An 18,011-nucleotide genomic window follows, 5' to 3' on the forward strand; every position below is an offset into this window, starting at 1 on the left:
TATTAAACATTATTCCTTGTCCTTTTCGAGGAAACTATGCTTAGAAATGAACTACATGGGAATAAAAACAAGCAATCCCTCAAAGCATAGTGAAACCACTGGGCACTATATCAATTTAGATACGGTATGTTGGCTTGGCAGGTTCATCAGCCAATAGCACCTGGTTTTCTGTTCTATGGCCAAGCTATAAGGGCTTCCTGAGGAGGTTTAGAAGTTAATCCCGTCCAAGTGTTCAGTTTCATAGACTAAGGGATGCAAAACACCTTAAGCTTTGAGGCACGTGCCATAAAGGGACATTGGAACTACAAAACAAACTAACTTTGGCAGTGCTTGGCAGTCATAGTTGCATGAGGATCTGCCCTGTGTCCTTGAATTCCAGTAGCATTTAGCAGGAAGCAGTGTTAAAAGAGGTCATTGCTAAATATATGAACGCCAAATACAACAACAGTTCCCAGAGTTATTCCTTTGGGGGGAAACTGTGAGCATCCACAAGGAATGGCACAAATCTTAGCCAGGCTCTCAGCTTTCCATTTGCAATTAACCAGCTGTGATCAGCCACACTATAATCTTTTAAAAATAATGAGTTTTACCAAGGCTGTCACTGATTCAAGAAATCCTAGTTTATTAATAAATCAATTGCATCTGCACATGAGGGGAGAAATGGGTTGGCTCCAAGCTTAGACATTCTTATGAGTAGTTCCATAGATTGCAGCAGAGCTACTCTAAAGAATGGCTATGTTTGGAGCCAACTCTACTGCTCTAAAGAAATAAACATACTTTTCTTTGTAGTTAGATGATGTACACATACATTGCAACAGGAGTCCCTTTAGAAGAGGGTTTTTTTCCTGTTTAAAAATCCTTTATTAATAGATTCAAATAAAAATATATACATGTTCAATTGAAACCTACATAATCAAATAAAGAAAAGAAAATGCATACCAGCAAATTATGACATAGACAATTGTTCAGGATAACCATACATCAATTTTCATAAAGAAGAAAGAGGAAAAAGAAAGAGGAGAAAGAAAAAAGAAGAGAATTACTCCATAGAGGGAATGTAAAGGTAAGGCGAAAAAGAAGAAAAAGGGGAAAAAAGAAAAAGAGGGTAGAAAGAAAAGAAAAAGAGAAAGAAAAGAAAAGTACATTGCAAAATAGCATTGTACAACATTTGAGACTTCCACCGCTTCTAGAAGCGGTAGAAGAGGCTTTTTTCCATTTTAAGAGATAAGGGAAATGTCTGTTATAAGATGGTCCTTGCCATCTGTTAATTTTTATTAACTACCTGCATTAAAACTAAATTTTAAAGTGTAAACCTATGCTGACTGATTAGAGAACACTTTTTATGGTAAATAAAAATTTCATTAAGAGAACCAGTGCAATATAGTGATCAGAGCAGCAGTGTCCAACCTGGTGCTTTTCAGGTGTTTCAGACAAACTCCCATCATCCCTGACCGTCAGTCATGCTGGGAGTTGTAGTTTTACAACATCTGGAGGGCACTGCATTGGGGAAGACACAGGTAGAGGGGAGCTTACTGAGCGAGCTTGGGCTAGTGATGCTCTCTCAGCCTAAACTATCTCACAGTGTCATAAGGAAGATAAAAATAGGGAGGTGAGATACCCCACATGCACCATGCTGCATAGCTGCCAAGTCTCCCGTATTCCCTGGGAAACCCCCGTTTTTCCAGCTGTTCCCAGCTGAAAAAACAGATTTTTTTGTTTTTTCCCAGTTTATTCTGGTGCAGTGGCCATTTTGGAACTGGGCGGAGCATGCTCAGAAGCGACTTTTGATGCTGCTTTGCCCAGTTCCAAAATGGCTGCAGTGCGACTTCTGGCGTGACGGCCATTTTGGAACTGGGCAGAGCAGCATCAAGTCGCTTCTGAGCATGCTCCGCAGTTTCAAAATGGTGGCAGCGCTACTTCCGATCTGCTACTTCCAGTCCGATCCCTTATTTCTCTGACAGGAACTTGGCAGGTATGACCATGCTGAGATCCTTGAAAGAAGAGCTATGTATATAGGCCATTAACAAAAGCTGCCATCACCAATTTTAGCTATAAATCATAAAGTTACCTTGGGTACAGGTCCAAGTAGAACTGCCCTAAAACTTCACCTGTTGAGCTGTCCTTTACAGTGTAAAGTGTGACACTCTCATGCCAAACGTGAGCACCATCTACTTGTTCGAATACAAGTCCAAGCAGCTGCTGGTAAATATTCAGTAATCCTTCTGTGACGGCTTCAATGGGAAAATACTCCTTCAGCTTTTCTTGATCCACAGAGTATTTGAGCTCCTCTGTCTGATTCATGTAATAATGCAGGTCCCATGCGTTTATCCTGCCATCGTATTCAAACCCTGCTTCTTCACACTCCTTTTTCTTGAGGCTTAGAATAAACGCTCTCTCAGCCTCACCCAAAAGCTTCAGCTTATTACTTAGGTCATCTGAAAAGAGAAACAATTACAATTGCAATTACTTTTGCACTGGATGGTTACCTCCTCCTACCTGGCCAATCCCCCCTGGAAACACCTTCCCCAGCTGGATTGGATGGCTGGCTGTGTGGGCAGAGACCACAGGTATCCAGCCCGGGAAGGTGGTGCCAGCCTCCGAACTGCTGAGTGCTGTCCCAGGGTTCCCAGGGGCTGCGCGCGACCGCACAAAATGCACACCCCTTTTTATATGGGGAACAGTCATTCTTACATTACTGCAGCAGTTACTGTTATAACCATTTCATTCTTAGTTCTATTTTTTATATATATATAATTATTTTATTAAAGATTTTCTTAGGTTACAAAGGTAGTGCAATGTCTCATTTTTTTTTCATGCATCATTTTTACACATCAATTTTACTTGTTGAGACATTATGAGGAAGGGGGGGAAAGAGGTAGGTGGGATGGGGAGTTGGGTGTGGTGGATTATTCTGAGTTCTATTTGATCGAACAGAAACAGAAGGCCAAGAACAAACATCAAATGCAGTTAACTATATGTGACTGATACTGAAAGCCCCTGTTTTAGAACAGTGTCTAGTTAATTCCTTGTTGTTTAGTCGATTAGTCGTGTCCGACTCTTTGTGACCCCATGGACCAGAGCACGCCAGGCACTCCTGTCTTCCACTGCCTCCCGCAGTTTGGTCAGACTCATGTTCGTAGCTTCGAGAACACTGTCCAACCATCTTGTCCTCTGTCGTCCCCTTCTCCTTGTGCCCATCTTTCCCAACATCAGTGTTTTTTCCAGAGTGTCTTCTCTTCTCATGAGGTGGCCAAAGTATTGGAGCCTCAGCTTCAGGATCTGTCCTTCCAGTTAATTCCTACTGAATGCTTAATATCCAAGTAATTCTTTCTTAATTTAAGGCTGGCATAGCATTTACTGGAGGAGCAACTCCATTAAAAACAACAACAACAACAACAACAACAACAACAACAACAACAACAACAACAACAACAACAACAACAACAACTGTATTTCCTGCAAGTTAGTTCCTAACAGATCCTAATCATTTGGATTGGTCTTATTAGGGCATGTCTGTTTCTATAGCGTGTAGATAATGAGACAGACAGATATGAACTTGTTCCAACCCAATAAAACACCTACCTATTTGCAACTGGGTGGGTGCGATTATCCATTTTTTCTTTTTTGCACTAGGCAGATTTATAAAATTTAGGGATGTTAACAAGGTATTCTTGACTGGCTTACTTCTACTTATAACTAATAAATGGTTAAGCAAGTGCTAGGTAATGTTATATAAGTCCTCTTAAATCTCATAAATCACACTCATTCTCTTATACTCTCCAAGTATACATGCAGAGAAAATGAAAGTTAGGTAAGAGTTTTGAGTAGAAAAAAAGATGCTAAAACTACTGTTCCTTTTCTTTGCCTCCCCCAGTAAATTTTCACAATAAATTTTACCCCATGATTCAAGTACTATGTTTGATATTTTTGCATATATAAATAAAAACAAACAAACCTAAGAAAGCTGTAACATTGTCTGTGATCTGTGCAGTGTTCAGCTCGAGAACAAAATTGGCGTGTGTGTTGTATCCCATAAGTCCCGCTAGTTTTGCCCTCAAAGGAAGCAACTGTTGAAGAATGTTAACGTTTTCCTAGGGAAATAAAAATTAAGGCTTTAAGCTATTTCATACAATGCAAAGAATAAAATGTACTTTTGAAAGCAATTGCATACATTTTGAATGAAATATGCTTCATATTCTTCAGAACGCCAACATGCTAAAAAATGTTTGTTTGTTTTTTAAAAAATTTCTATATGTTTTGTAGCCAAGCACCCACAATTTACATATGATTTAATTCAGGAAGGGTTGTACCGGTAGTTCGTTGGTGGAACATGCATTTTACATGTGAAAGTTTCTAGATTCACTCCCTGGAATCTCCATTTAAAAGGATCTCATGGAGGAGAGCTGGAAAAGAGCTTTGCCTGAGATCTAGTACTGAACTAGACAGACTACTGTAATGGTCCCTTCATCAATTTATATGTATTATTGTGATACTTACATAAGCTTCCTCTTTGCTCTTAGGGATGCACTGTTTATTTGATCACATAATTGGGTTTTTAAATAGTTTTCAGAGAAGTTCAAAAGGAAAGTGAAACAAATCTAGCACCTTCACATGCTGTCCTTTGAATTAGGCTAATTTTATGCTACTCAGTTCCTGGAAAGGTTATCTTAATTCTGAAACTTGCCAACAAATTATTTATAAATGTAAGACACAACAACCAATGTCTCATGATGACATTATTAATTTCTTTTGACAATTATTCACGTTCTTCAAAACATGCAAGTCCACATGTCTTTTCCGCTAACTCATTTCTGAATTTGTGTTCAGTTGCATCTTTAATCACCAAGGTCTCCAAAGCATTTAACACGCTTAACTTGCCTTTATGTACTTCTTGGTATACATCAGTACTAAAACTATAGTTGTTAAATTAATAACCCATTTGGGCAATGGAAGTTGGAATTTATTTATTTGTAAATATGTAGAATTTGAAGATTGCCACTTTTAAAAATAAGTGAATAGTTTGTACTCATTCATTTCCCAATGCACTACGGAAGAGAAATGGGGATTTTGTGGCAGTCTGGATGTCATTGGATCCCATCTCCTATCTCCTCTGCCTTGCTGGCTGGGGCTGACGGGAGCTGGAATCCAACAACATCTGTTAAGGGCACAGGTTCCCCACTCCAGCTCTGGATAATATATGCTCCTGTGAGAAAAACCATCAAAATGAGTCCACCAAGCTAGGTATATAAAGGGCCATGGATCAGTCATATTGTTCCTATATTATTTTATGTCACTATGGTATGGGTGGGACAAATCTCTCATACCTCTTTACACCTGGAGTTAAAAGAAGCTTCCATTCTTCTTCTGGTGTCTGGAACACTGCACTTCTTCATAACAGGAAAATAGTGTGGATATTTTAAGGTAACTTTATATCTGTTTGTTTCAGTCTCCTCCAAACTGCTGATGAAATCATCAGGAAGGGCACCTGAGGAACATGGGATATAGTAAAAAGGATACTCTTCAGACATTTTCTTTAACAATACAACAGATGTTTGGCATAGCAACTGTCACAACTGTTTAATTACCAGGCTGATTTAAAAATTACAACCCTATGGTTTCCATTATTAGCTGCCTAACGAACTTGTAGCTTTCTAAATATTTTGGACTCCTGCTCCCATTAGCATGGCCAATTGTCAGTGATGATGGGAGTTTTAGTTTAGCTGCATCTGAAGGGGCACAGGTCCCACACTCCTGGTCTATACATTCTCACATACATACATACATATATATGTTAACAGCATAACAGCATAAACTGAAATAAACATGCTAATTCACTATGAGCAACAAAAACATTCTAAAAACAGTTACACCATCTAAAAGCAATTAGAGTTAAAACATTCTTCCATCCAACGAAATGGTCCAAAGAAGATTGAAAATATGAAACTAACAATACACAGCTGTGGGGGAATGGTCATTGCAAGTAAAATGGAAATGAGAGCAAGATGTTAACTATACTTTTGATAGGTGAAGCTGATAAGTATCTGAGGTAGCTTTTCCCAACCTGCTGCTCTCCAGATGTTTTCAACTACAAGTCCCATCAGCCCCAGCCAATATGGGCATCCAAAACATCTGTGGGCTACTTGATTGAGGACAGCTGATTGAGAAAATGCTTACACATACCTGGAAGACTTAGCAGCATAACACTTAATCATTTGACAGTGTTAATACAAAAATGCATACACCTCCTTTCAACAGCAATTGGTATATATGTATACTCACAAAGTTCATCTTGAGAAAATATCAGGAATGTATTATCTTCATTGAGGTTTTTGCTGAAGTCAATGCATAGCTCGCTCAGTTTCTGCTTTATCATCTTGATTTCCTTAATAGGAGAGAAAGATGGGAGAAGGAGAACCTTTATTAAAAACATACAAACAGAATAGTACAACAGTTTTAACATGCTAATTTATTTGCCAAGGACAAAGAACAGTGTGTTACTCAAGTCATGTATATATAGTTTAAATTCATCAATTAAAGTGCATACTTCCATATCTGTGATCCTAGCTTTCTTCCTGCATTCAGTTTGGATCGAAGAGGGATGGAGGAAGGCATGCCACCAACATTGTCACTGGGTATGCCTCTTCCATTGTTTACTGTGAAGCTCTGAAGGCAGTGTGGAAGTGTGTCAGCCTGAATGCCCCATATGGTCATGAACCCCGATAAGGCCAGCACTCAAAAACCATACTGTTTGGAATGTTCTTGTTTTATCCCTTTTTACTATCTGTGGATGTCATACTTACATTTTGTACTTCTGTAGGAAGATGGAGACCATTCCTTTCTCCCATTTTTATTGACTTCTTCAAGTATCTTTTGGCTTCAGGCCTTAAATTCTCAATGTCACATGTTTGCTGAAATGAAAAGTAGATGATGATATTTAGCCATTTCGTAGCATATTAAAAGCTCAGTGAGCATCACAGGAATAACAAGAACGGTAGCTGCCTTCTTCTGGATCATGGACAGACACAGACACAGACACTCAGTCACACACACATATTATATCGAGCATTTTACTAAAGAAACATTAATCTTTTGTCCAATATTGAAAGAGTTTACCTATGCCCAGTAGGAGTTGGCGGGGCATTCACCTGATTTCCCGTCACCTGCATAGCCACTGCTTACTGGGAGGTGGCAGGGGGGTACCATGGGGAGGCTGGTGTGGTGTAAATCAGTGCGCCCGCCAGGGTTTTTGCAGCTCAAAAACAACTGGCAGTCAGGTGAGTGCTTTCACATTGGCAACCACCACTGCCTATACCTCATCTGCAAAATGAATCGAGGTAAATAGTATTCACTATTTATTTGAATTGTACATTTTTGGTGTGTGTGTGAGATATTGCTTTATCACATTGATGCAGTTATCAGCATTCTACTACACACCAGGAATAATGTTTTCCAAAAAGTTAACACTTTTTAACACAAACCATTTTTGTCATTATTTACAGTAGAGGTGGCTAACCTGTAGCCCTCTAGATCAGGCATCCCCAAGCAACGGCCCTCCAGATGTTTTGGACTACAGTTCCCATGATCCCTGACCACTGGTCCTGTTAGCTAGAGATCATGGGAGTTGTAGGCCAAAACATCTGGAGGGCAGCAGTTTGGGGATGCCTGCTCTACATGATGTTGGACGACAGTTCCCATCAACCTTAGCCACCATGACCAGTGGTCAGGGAATGGTGGGAAATGTAGTCCAACAACACCTGGAGGGCAGCAGGTTAGATACCCCTGCTGCAGAATGTTCAATGATCTTGACCAACATATTCAGCAATCCTCCACACACAACAACCCTGAAAGGTATATTGGCATACTACAGATGGGCAGCAACTTGTGCAAGCCACCTAGCAATTGTGTGCCAGAGGTTAGACATGAATGACGACTACAGCACAACTTGGGGGAAGGGACCCTGTTTAATTCACTCAGTCATGCCTAGTGGTGTGAGCAAAGGTTGCTGCCCCTCTGCTTCACAAGCATGCACATGGTGTGTGAGAATAAAATGTTAACTAATAGAATACTGTTGGGTAAATATTGATTTCGTTTGAGGAATTCTAGAGCGAAGCATGCCAGTTGCCACACTGGGCTTTTCCACAGGGAGCAAACATTAAGGGCAAGCAACAACAACGGCGTTTCATGTTACAGCTGGATCATCACACACTGCTCAGAGGCAAATGTGTTTTTGAGGAAGGCAGATTAGGCTGCCATCTATGCATTCTTACTTGGAACTACGGTAAGTGGCAGTGGAGAGGTAGGAAGGAGCAACTTCCAAGCACTTAAATGAACAATCAGGGTGTTTAGGGCCAACCAAGCAGAGAAATGGTTTAAGTTTTCACACACACCGTGCCTGAAACATCTATCAGGTATCTTCCTGTCTCCAGCTAGATTCAAATGTTTGCAAACAAACCATTAGCTTTTCCTCTTCTACATCTCCTAATATATAGAGCTTGCAACAGCACACTTAAGTAATCAGCACTTTGTTGAGCAGGGCACATTTCAGAACAGGAAGAGAGGAGAGTATGAATAAGCAACTTAATAGAAGGGTTGGAGGGTATCCAAGGTAAGGATAAGCCACAATGAGCAGAGATGTTGCTCGTTGGTGAAAATGCACTATGCCAGCCCAAAATCTCCAGTACTTCATTTTGATTTGTTATTCATAAATTAAATCCGCTGGCCACAGCAAGTGGTCAGTGCCCAATCCCAGTCACTATGGAGGGTTCCAAATCATGCAGGGAGCCTCTATGCATAGGGGGGGGGCTCACTGCTTCCGTCTTTCACCCTTCATGAGTTAGATGGTGGCTCTCCCTGCTTCAGTGCACAATTTGTATGTACCGTAGGTGGAACACACAAGAAGGGCCTTGTGTAAAACCCGAAAGACATTATTTTTCAACATTTGGAAAGGAGAACACTTTTCTTCTGTTTTATGTCAGCACCCTTTTCTACATCCAGGGCTGTATCCAATTGTTCTACTCAAGAGCATCCCCACTGAATTAATGAACCTAAATTAGTAACGTTCATTAATTTCAATGGTTTTACTCTTGAGTTGGACCTAGCACTGGATAGTACTCTTAGTACATTTTGGAGCTAATCCATGCCACATTATACAACAGCAGTATTCCTTACATTGTCCAGATTTCTTTTGTGTGTAGGGCATTCAACTAACTTCTGTTAGGACCTCCTACATTTTTAATTGTTTTGTATACTGCCCAGTTTTATTTGTTATATATCCTCCCATTTTAATCTAGTTTTTAGGAAATGTTGGTGCCGGTGATCTGAAAGCCACAGAGATATCTTGACGGGATTAGTCAGATGAGGAGGAGGATGTCTTGGCTCCCACTTGCTGACAAATGTGGACTTGGGTGACCTGTTTTTTTCCGAAAGCTTTAGCGCTCAGATTATTGCGATACAGATGCAAGCTTGCTATTCAAAGGCACTGTAGGCAATACACATACTTAGTGGCACAGATAAAAGGCACAGCAGGTGACATGGCTACTCAACTGAAGAAGCTGATCCAACACCCCCTTCAATCCTATGATAAAGAAACAGGGTGGGCACAATTTAGCATGGCAAGCAATTCTGTTTGTTAGCAAGCAATCTAGCACCCCACGTGAAAGGCTGAACCCCCTTCCATCTGTCCATGCCTCTGTTGGTGTCTCCAGGACCTGAGTGATGGGGGAGGTGTCTGTGCTTCCTGAGGGGTGGACGGAACAGGTGGAGCAGCCCCCTCTGGAGAGATGAGGCTAGACCAGCATCTGACAACTCCAGAGGTGAAGGGAGCGGCAGGTAGGCACAGTGGAAGTGCCAGAGGAGAGGAAGGCAGGGCGTGAGAGTAGGTTGAGGGAAATCCCCCTCCCCACAAACTTGGATCCTCCCTAGGATCCTCAGCATCAGACTCCCTGAATCAGAAAGCTAGGATGACCTAGCAATGTAATTTAGTTCAAAAATTCTGAACCAAAATTTCCTATGAAAGAATATTATTCTGAGAATTGTTTTTCTAACTCTGAAAATGTTGGAGAATTTTGCCCAGATTATGCCTCCTCCCTATTTCCCCCCACTTGCAAATAAACTGGAGAACTTCAGAAGGCCATTTTCTCCCAGTCCTATATATTAGATCACAAGATCTACACTGTGGAGGACAGCCAATGCTGGCAAAGGTCCATCCCTTAGCTTCTATTTTTCTACCCATGTTTGTCTTGTCCTCTTTTCATATATGTTTATAGCAACATAATGAAAAAGAAATTTAATAAAATGTTAACGTTAGTTCAACAAATAGAAGATGAAGCATTTAGCCAAAGAGATCACAATAGAGGCTTCCTTCAGCTCATCAGCAAAACAGAAATTAAATTGCAGGAAAACACATCTAGGCAACGGAATCTCCTACTGAGAACCATCATTTTTAGACAGAGCCATCCTGACTGAGCACTGCTTCTTTTTATAATGAAAATGCTCCAATGAATAGTGTAGAAATTTGTCACAAATGTAATTCAGCTGTCACCAGGACTAGAAGAAGCAGTTTATGGTGGGTTATCCCTCCTGTTCAAACAACAAAATAAAACTGTTGACAGAAAAACATTTTTTTAAAGCAATTCAAGGCAAGTAACCAAAAGAGTGGTGGAAATTTTGGTAAGACATGGGCTCTTCAAGTACAGCATTAACTCAAACATGATCATAAAGAATTTTTAAAATCCTGCTTTATTTTGATTTGAAACAAAAAGTAAAAATGCTACAGTAGGATTAAAATATATGACAATGAAGATAACCAAATCGTGACCGTATAGTAAAAGCTGCGTCTTCAATAAATGAAGCATTTGCAACACCATTCACAAGCACCTTTTGTAGACTATAAGCCTAAATACAGGGCTGGTCTTTACTTTTATCATTGTACACTGCTAACAATAGACACTTAACAAAACTGTAACTAGCAAATAACAAATAGGAAATAACTGTAACTAGTATCTGAAGAAGTGTGCATGCACATGAAAGCTCATACCAATGACAAACTTAGTTGGTCTCTAAGGTGATACTGGAAGGAATTTTTTTTTATTTTGTTTCGACTACGTCAGACCAACACGGCTACCTACCTGTAACTAGCAAATAACAAAATAAAAAAATTCCTTCAGTAGCACCTTAAAGACCAACTAAGTTTTTATTTTGATATGAGCTTTCGTGTGCATGCACACTTCATCAGATACACCAATGAACAACAGATATTATGTTAAGGCCTATGCATATGCTCAGCAGTGGAATTGTATCAGCCTGTCTTTATATCAGCCTCTTATTCTGAACATGTGCCACTTACATAAGTGACTACTTTGAGATAAAAGTGTATATAAAGGATGGTCTAATCTGAATGTTGTGCAATAAGTCAGCATCACCAAAGATGTGCATTGCTCCTGCACATGACAGTATTATTGTTAAAAACACATTGCTAATTATAGCAAAGCTTTTCTTAATTGACCTAGATTGCAGCTACAAAAGATTTATTTAGGTGCAGAGAAAATGTGTTCCAGTTATCACAAAATGGTGGCGAAATAAATCTAAGGCCTTCAGTTTCTAGATCAAGTACAGGGCTAAGTGCTGTAAAAATGGCCTAAGCAAAGGTGGGGTATTCTGTTCAACGTTCTAGCATATCCCTATAGAAAAGTTCTAGCAGCTGATGGGGCCTAATTCATTTTTGCAAGATTTGTTGGATGCAAAATGCACTTCAACTCCATAAACTCTGGAACTAAGCCCTGGTGTGTGCATGTGTGTGGGGAGACATACAATGAACCATATAACTGTAGAGTCAGAAGGGTCCCTGTGGATGGATGATCTAGTCCAAAACCCTGTTTTGCAGGAATCTCAGCTAAAACACCCATTCCTACTTGGTCTGCTTTTTTCTTTTTTTGTACTGATCTTATCCTGACGAGTTAATGCTGAAATTGTTTTTATTAGATTTGCTTTTATTGCAATTCCCCCCCCCTTCCTGATTTATTTTGATTTGTGATTTTCTCGTGTGGTGTTTGGATGCAAGCCAACAGGCGTTTTATTTTAAGGAAATATTAAACGATCAGAAATATCCAACCATCAAAATGAAAACATATTTAATTGATTGAGCTGCAATCCCTTTATTTCCACTGCCTGCAGCGGCTGTGAAAACCACAGGTCATTTCTTCTTACCAAACTCTCCTTGAGTAGTGTTAACCATTTCTTCCAGCTTTCTATTGAAACAGAGCAGACACAGCTATCTCTCCATTTCTTAAGTCAGGGGTAGTCAACCTCTTTATACCTACCGCCCACTAATGCATCTTTCTTGATGGTAAAATTTCCTTACCGCCCACCAGTGCTCGATGGAAGGATTCAGCTTGTGCCATAGAAGCCCCTACCACCCACCTACCGGTGGAATCCTGAAACGCCCACTAGTGGGTGGTAGGGACCAGGTTGACAACCCCTGTCTTAAGTAAGAAAAATTAACAGAGGTGCTGAAAAGCACTGAACACATAGTTAGAACCCCTTGCAAGACTTGCCATTATAAGGCACCTAGGCAAATGGCTGACAAGCAATCTTTCCTACTGTTTTACCTGTAAATGGACAACCCTTTGGAATACATCTTCTCTCATGCTCATCTCAACATCAAAGTGAGAAAGTCTCTTATCAGCTTCTGTGCTTGCTGCTCGGACATCTTTATCAGGTGAGACATGTTGTGGAAAATCCAGCATGCTTCTTTCCACTAAAAGAAAAGGGGGGGAAACACCCCAAAATAAACAAAAGACAGAGGACAACAGCAGTACTCAGTACTAGTCATTTGGTGGAAGAGACCTTTCCACTATGAATAAATTATCTAGATTTTTTTAAAAACAACAACAACAACAACAATAACAACAGCAACCTGTTACTAGTTCCAGATTTGTTTGAGCTTTCTGTAGGATGTCAAGCAGAAAAAGAGTTTTCATGACTAATTCCATATCCACGCAAAGCCCTAAATGGTCAACTTCCTACCTAGTCTGCACAATTCAAAGCTGTTATAAAATCACATTGAAAATCTAATTCCATACTATGTAACATATCATGCCCCTGCTGTTATATTTAGCTATAAGCACCTGTACTTGGAAATCTTATTTCACAAGTTTAGTCTCTCCCCTTCTGGTGCAAATTGCAATTGATACTTAGCCATGTCACAATTACCTGAATACTCCACTTCTATATCTGCTAAAGCCTGTACAGTGTTCTCATAAGTAACCTCTTCCATATCAAGCATTCCAATGCTGTCGTAGATTTGCTTTGTTTTCTTGATAAGTTCTTCAGTCCTTGTTCTAATCTGCTCTGGCGGCAAATCCCATTTCAAGAAGTTTCGGTCTGCTGCACTACAGGATGAGGCCTTGAAAGCTGAAGTAATTTCTGTTCCTAATGTCATTCTGAGTAAAATCCTTGGACCACCTGCCCTGTAAATAGAAGGAGGGGAGAAGCTAAATAGCAAAAGAAGCAATATAGCAAAAAGTCAAGGGATGAACTGAAAATTACAGGTGCATTTGTGGAGATTAACTATTAAGAAATATAAGGGGAGATGAAAGATTCTGAAGTTTTTTACATCTGAGGGACAGTGGACCGGCCTCTTGCTGAAAAAGTTTGCTGACCCCTGGTGTAGAGTTTAAGAAGGTGGCACTTCTCTTAAGAATTTTCTGGCTGGCCACAGAGACACTGGAATCAGAGATGCAGTGGTTTACAAGATTATTCTGCCTGGTGGCAGCCTATAAATTAAAAAATTGGGACTGGTCAGTAAGGCAACCCCCTCCAGAGTCTGTCACAATAGTAACACAGTAGGAACAACAATAGTATCAGAAAAAAAGAACTTTAGGAAAACCAAGTGTGGGGGAGGCAGTGTGTGGAGAATAGCCTTTCAGGAGGGAAACAGTCTGACATACAAGGTTTAGGTAATAGCTTGGCAGCAACTTAAGTGTGGAGAAAGTAATTTTTTCTGCTTTCTCTCTTACCCATAATTGTAAAGCGCGCATAAAGAACGCGCATAAAGAACACAGCGGGAGGCAGAATGTGTATCCGGAAGGTCGCCCAGAACGAAAGCAGGCACCCCCTTTAATTGTAAATTTTCAGAACTAACAATTATTAACTAGAGGTACATCCTTCATCCAATGACAATTGGTCAAGCCCCAAAGAGGTGGTGTTCTTGCATAGGTCACATCCTGCCAACACCCCAAAACCCACCATAAGGGAAGTCCTTGTTCCTCACGTTTACCACAATCATGCCTCTGTCACCTGCCCACTCCTCAAACATCCCCCTCCTCTCTAACTCATGATCCTTGGTGTTTTTCCACAACTCTGCCATTTTCTCATTGTCTTTCTCCTCACCTGGGTCTGACCCTTCAGGTTTAGACTAGCCTCCCCTTAACCTGCTCCAATCAGTTCCATCAGGATCCTCCCAACTCTGGCCAGTCCAGTAGTGACCTGCTGCCCTCTAATGTCCCCCTGACCCAACTTGTGAATGCGTGTTTATGCATACTGACGTACAGGAAGGTTTTCCAGCACTGTACTGTACGTTAAAACTAATGTATGCATTTGACAGCTGAGGGTTTTGATAGCTTGCTTTCTATCTGATGCGGTTTACCGATATCAATCTAAGATCACTGCTACACATAATAGTTCTGTTCCCAAGGCAAAATTTGCTTTCTAAGCTTCCAGCGGGCCACTGCCTCCTCATTATTCCCATTTTTTTTAGTACAAGGGATAAATAAACAAAGGAGTTCTCACAATCCCACAATTCATGCTCCAAAACACATTCAAGCTTGCTACTGAGGGGGCGGGGTGCGGGGTGAAGTTCCAACCACAGATTTCAATTAGACCTTTTTTATGACAACTGTTATCAGAATTTAGGTAACCACGAGAAACCTGACAATGTAAAGTGAAGCTAATATTTAATCTCAACAACAGACCTCCAGACCCTGGGAACTGAACCACAGCAACGTCAGGAAATACAAACGATGGATTAAAACATCAAAACGTACGAATTACTTATCTCGCCAACAAAGCAGTCCCCTGATAAACAGGAGAAGTGAAAATGAATTGGGCCGCTTGCAAAAAGATGGGCAGGGCAATCCGGTGGGAGCATCATGCAATTGTGATCCTATGTATTCCCAGCGGCACAGCAGAAAGCAAAACAATACCAGCATAACGGAAGAATAATGAAACAATGCCAGCAGCCACTCCACTGGATCCCTGCTAACGCCACCATTACTGCAGTACCCTGTGGAGGGGAAGGCACCAGTCAACAGTGGATGAAAGCAGGTATGCCATAAGATTATCACACAATCCAGTCTATGCCGCCTCCAAGACGCAATCCACCAGCACACAGAATCTACTGTGCGACAGGCTCCATGGCCCAATGGTTAGAAGGGCAGCAACTGACCCTTGCAGCCACAAACTCCAGGGCTCTCTTTAGACAAGGGACAGAATCCCATGCCAGCAATGTACAGCCTGCAAACAACCCTTTTGCCAGGGACAAAACGGCAACTCTGCCTGTTGTTTTAAGTATTAAAAAGTATTTAAAAATTATATACTGTCCTCCAACAGGCATTGCTGGTGTGATTTGCATAAAAGGAAAATACAAAAAGAACAAGGGGGAAAAAGGCACAGGTGATAATCAGAAAACGTTAAGACTAAAAGGCAGGAATCACCACATAAATACAATCAGCAGGGATAAAATTAACTCCAAAAGACCTGGGAAAACAAGGAGGTATTTGCTTGGCACTGACAGGGCAACAAAACAGCTGCCAGGCAGATCTCTCTGGGGACAGCATTCCATAACTGGATGCCATTACTGAGGAGGTCTTTCTTTCTCCTGGTCCTGAAAATGTTACCGTTTGGGTAGGCACATGAGGAGATAGGCTGGTACTAGGCTGTAAAGGTCAAAACCAGGTTTACCACTACCATAGCACCAGTGTGATGTGATCATGACAACCAGTCCCACTTAGTATTCTAGGCGCTACATTCTGAACCAGTTGTATTTTCTGAACATTTTTCAAAGGCGTCATATGGAGCACATTACAGTCTAACCTGGAGGGTAGCAGAGCACGAAACGTTATGGGCTAGACTCTCTCTGTGTCCAGACTTTATCTAGCACACCAATATAAGCTGCTAACAGGCACTTCATGCCACAGAAGCAACCTATGCCCTCAATGACAAATAAGCCTCAATGAGAACGTTGAAGTGGCAAGCCTGTTCCTTCAGGCAAAAGGTGACTGTGTCGAGTACAACATGAACTCTCTGTGCAGATAAGCTACCCAACCACAGCACCTCTGTCTCACCTGTATTGAGCATCAGTTTATTAGTCCATTCCCCCAGCATACCTTATTATCAAGCCCCACCAGAAGTAACTGCTGAAGGGGCTGTTACAGGAGAACATTGAGTTGTTATCCATTGGCAGAGCCATAAGTTGCAGATCCAAAGCCCTGCAGGGTGACAAACACCACTGCCTGCTTTCATTATAGGTCCCTAACCATTAAGACATCCAAGCTTAAGACATGGCAAACAATGGCAGGAAGGAGTGCTAACATCAGGAGAACGAACACACACACACACCTAACGCAGACAGCTTTTATTGAATAACAGCAGTAGCAGGATTAATTCTGACAGGTTCACAGAATCATGAGACTGTCAATCTTACATGGTCCGTGTACTTCTGAAATATGCCCAAGGGTTAGCTGAGTAGCAAGTGCAGTTCCCCATCACTGCATCCCATAAGAAAACAAAGGAGATCTAGAGTGAGATCACCTGGCATAAATTTACTGTACTGATGTTGTGCTGGACGTTCACGGGGAATTTAGGACTGGGCATAGATTAGGTATCAGATCACACTATGTGTCTTTCAATTAAAGAGCAGGAGGAACAGACAGCTATTTTTGGAGGGTGCTCACAGCGTATCTCCATATTAAGAGCTTGAAAAACTTTTTCTGCAGATGTGGCGTTCCTTAGCCATGCAATTAACCACTGCACTAGTACATGCACATATAAAGGAAAATGAGGATGGTTCTGTTCTCATTTGCTACACTCGCTCTCTGGCCTTAAGAAGTCTAACCAAACATTATCCCACAAACATTTAACCGATGATAAAGGCTATTTACTCTCAACTCTAGCACTAAAAAGTAACCTCATAGGGACTGGTAACAGAAGCACTGCTGAAAATATGAAGAACAGCTTCAAGACAACTAGCAGCATTGCATTATTTATGCCTCGTGTAGAAATGAAACTTTACCTATGTCAAACTCAAGACACTGTACATATCTAAGTTCACCTGTAAGATTCACTCATCTGTCCTTCATGTATCAGATATTTAACATGCACTGATTTACTGCCTGATCCTAAGCAGAACTATGTAAATTCAGTTACAGGTAGGTAGCCGTGTTGGTCTGCTGTAGTAGAAACAAAATAAAAAAATTCCTTCCAGTAGCACCTTAGAGACCAACTAAGTTTGTCATAGGTATGAGCTTTCGTGTGCAAGGTATCTGAAGAAGTGTGCATGCACGTGAAAGCTCATGCCATTAACAAACTTAGTTGGTTTCTATGGTGCTACTGGAAGGATTTTTTTTATTATGTAAATTCAGGTCCATTAATGGATTTAGGCAAGACTAAATTGGCAAAGGAATGGCTGCTGGAATAAAGCAATGATTTCAGAATACTGTATGTCACAAGCACCCTCATTAGTAACACAGACAGTGTCTTAGAAAACTGTTATATACACCAAATTCCTTTTTTTAGCCTGTACCTTTATCACTGTAAAATATGTATAGGATATTATATATAGGCAGACTGTTATAATCACTCTAGCTCCTAAAGACAAGAACAATAGCTTTACAGGTTTCTCAATCATTTATTAAATATACAAACGGGTCTGTTACAAACACAGCTAAGCACATTTCAATAAATTAACTCCAAAATTCATGAGCAACTTAATGCTTTTGCTAAATGATTACTGAACT

General features: G+C 40.7%; 1 protein-coding gene across 2 annotated transcripts in view; it reads right to left on the bottom strand.

Annotated features, from left to right (window-relative positions):
• The window catches only part of NLN (neurolysin), a 29,551-nt gene that overhangs the window by 10,379 nt on the left and 1,161 nt on the right, over positions 1-18,011 (bottom strand). For both annotated transcript variants that reach the window (XM_035100812.2, XM_035100813.2), the window contains exons 2-8: positions 13,210-13,466; positions 12,606-12,754; positions 6,801-6,908; positions 6,280-6,382; positions 5,325-5,485; positions 3,956-4,091; positions 2,069-2,435 (exon numbers count right to left, since the gene is read on the bottom strand). In XM_035100812.2, the coding sequence (XP_034956703.1) occupies positions 2,069-2,435; positions 3,956-4,091; positions 5,325-5,485; positions 6,280-6,382; positions 6,801-6,908; positions 12,606-12,754; positions 13,210-13,466 (1,281 nt within the window). The remainder of the gene's footprint in view (positions 1-2,068; positions 2,436-3,955; positions 4,092-5,324; positions 5,486-6,279; positions 6,383-6,800; positions 6,909-12,605; positions 12,755-13,209; positions 13,467-18,011) is intronic.

Source organism: Zootoca vivipara, chromosome 11 (genome assembly GCF_963506605.1).
Source record: "Zootoca vivipara chromosome 11, rZooViv1.1, whole genome shotgun sequence".
Classification (NCBI taxonomy): domain Eukaryota; kingdom Metazoa; phylum Chordata; class Lepidosauria; order Squamata; family Lacertidae; genus Zootoca; species Zootoca vivipara.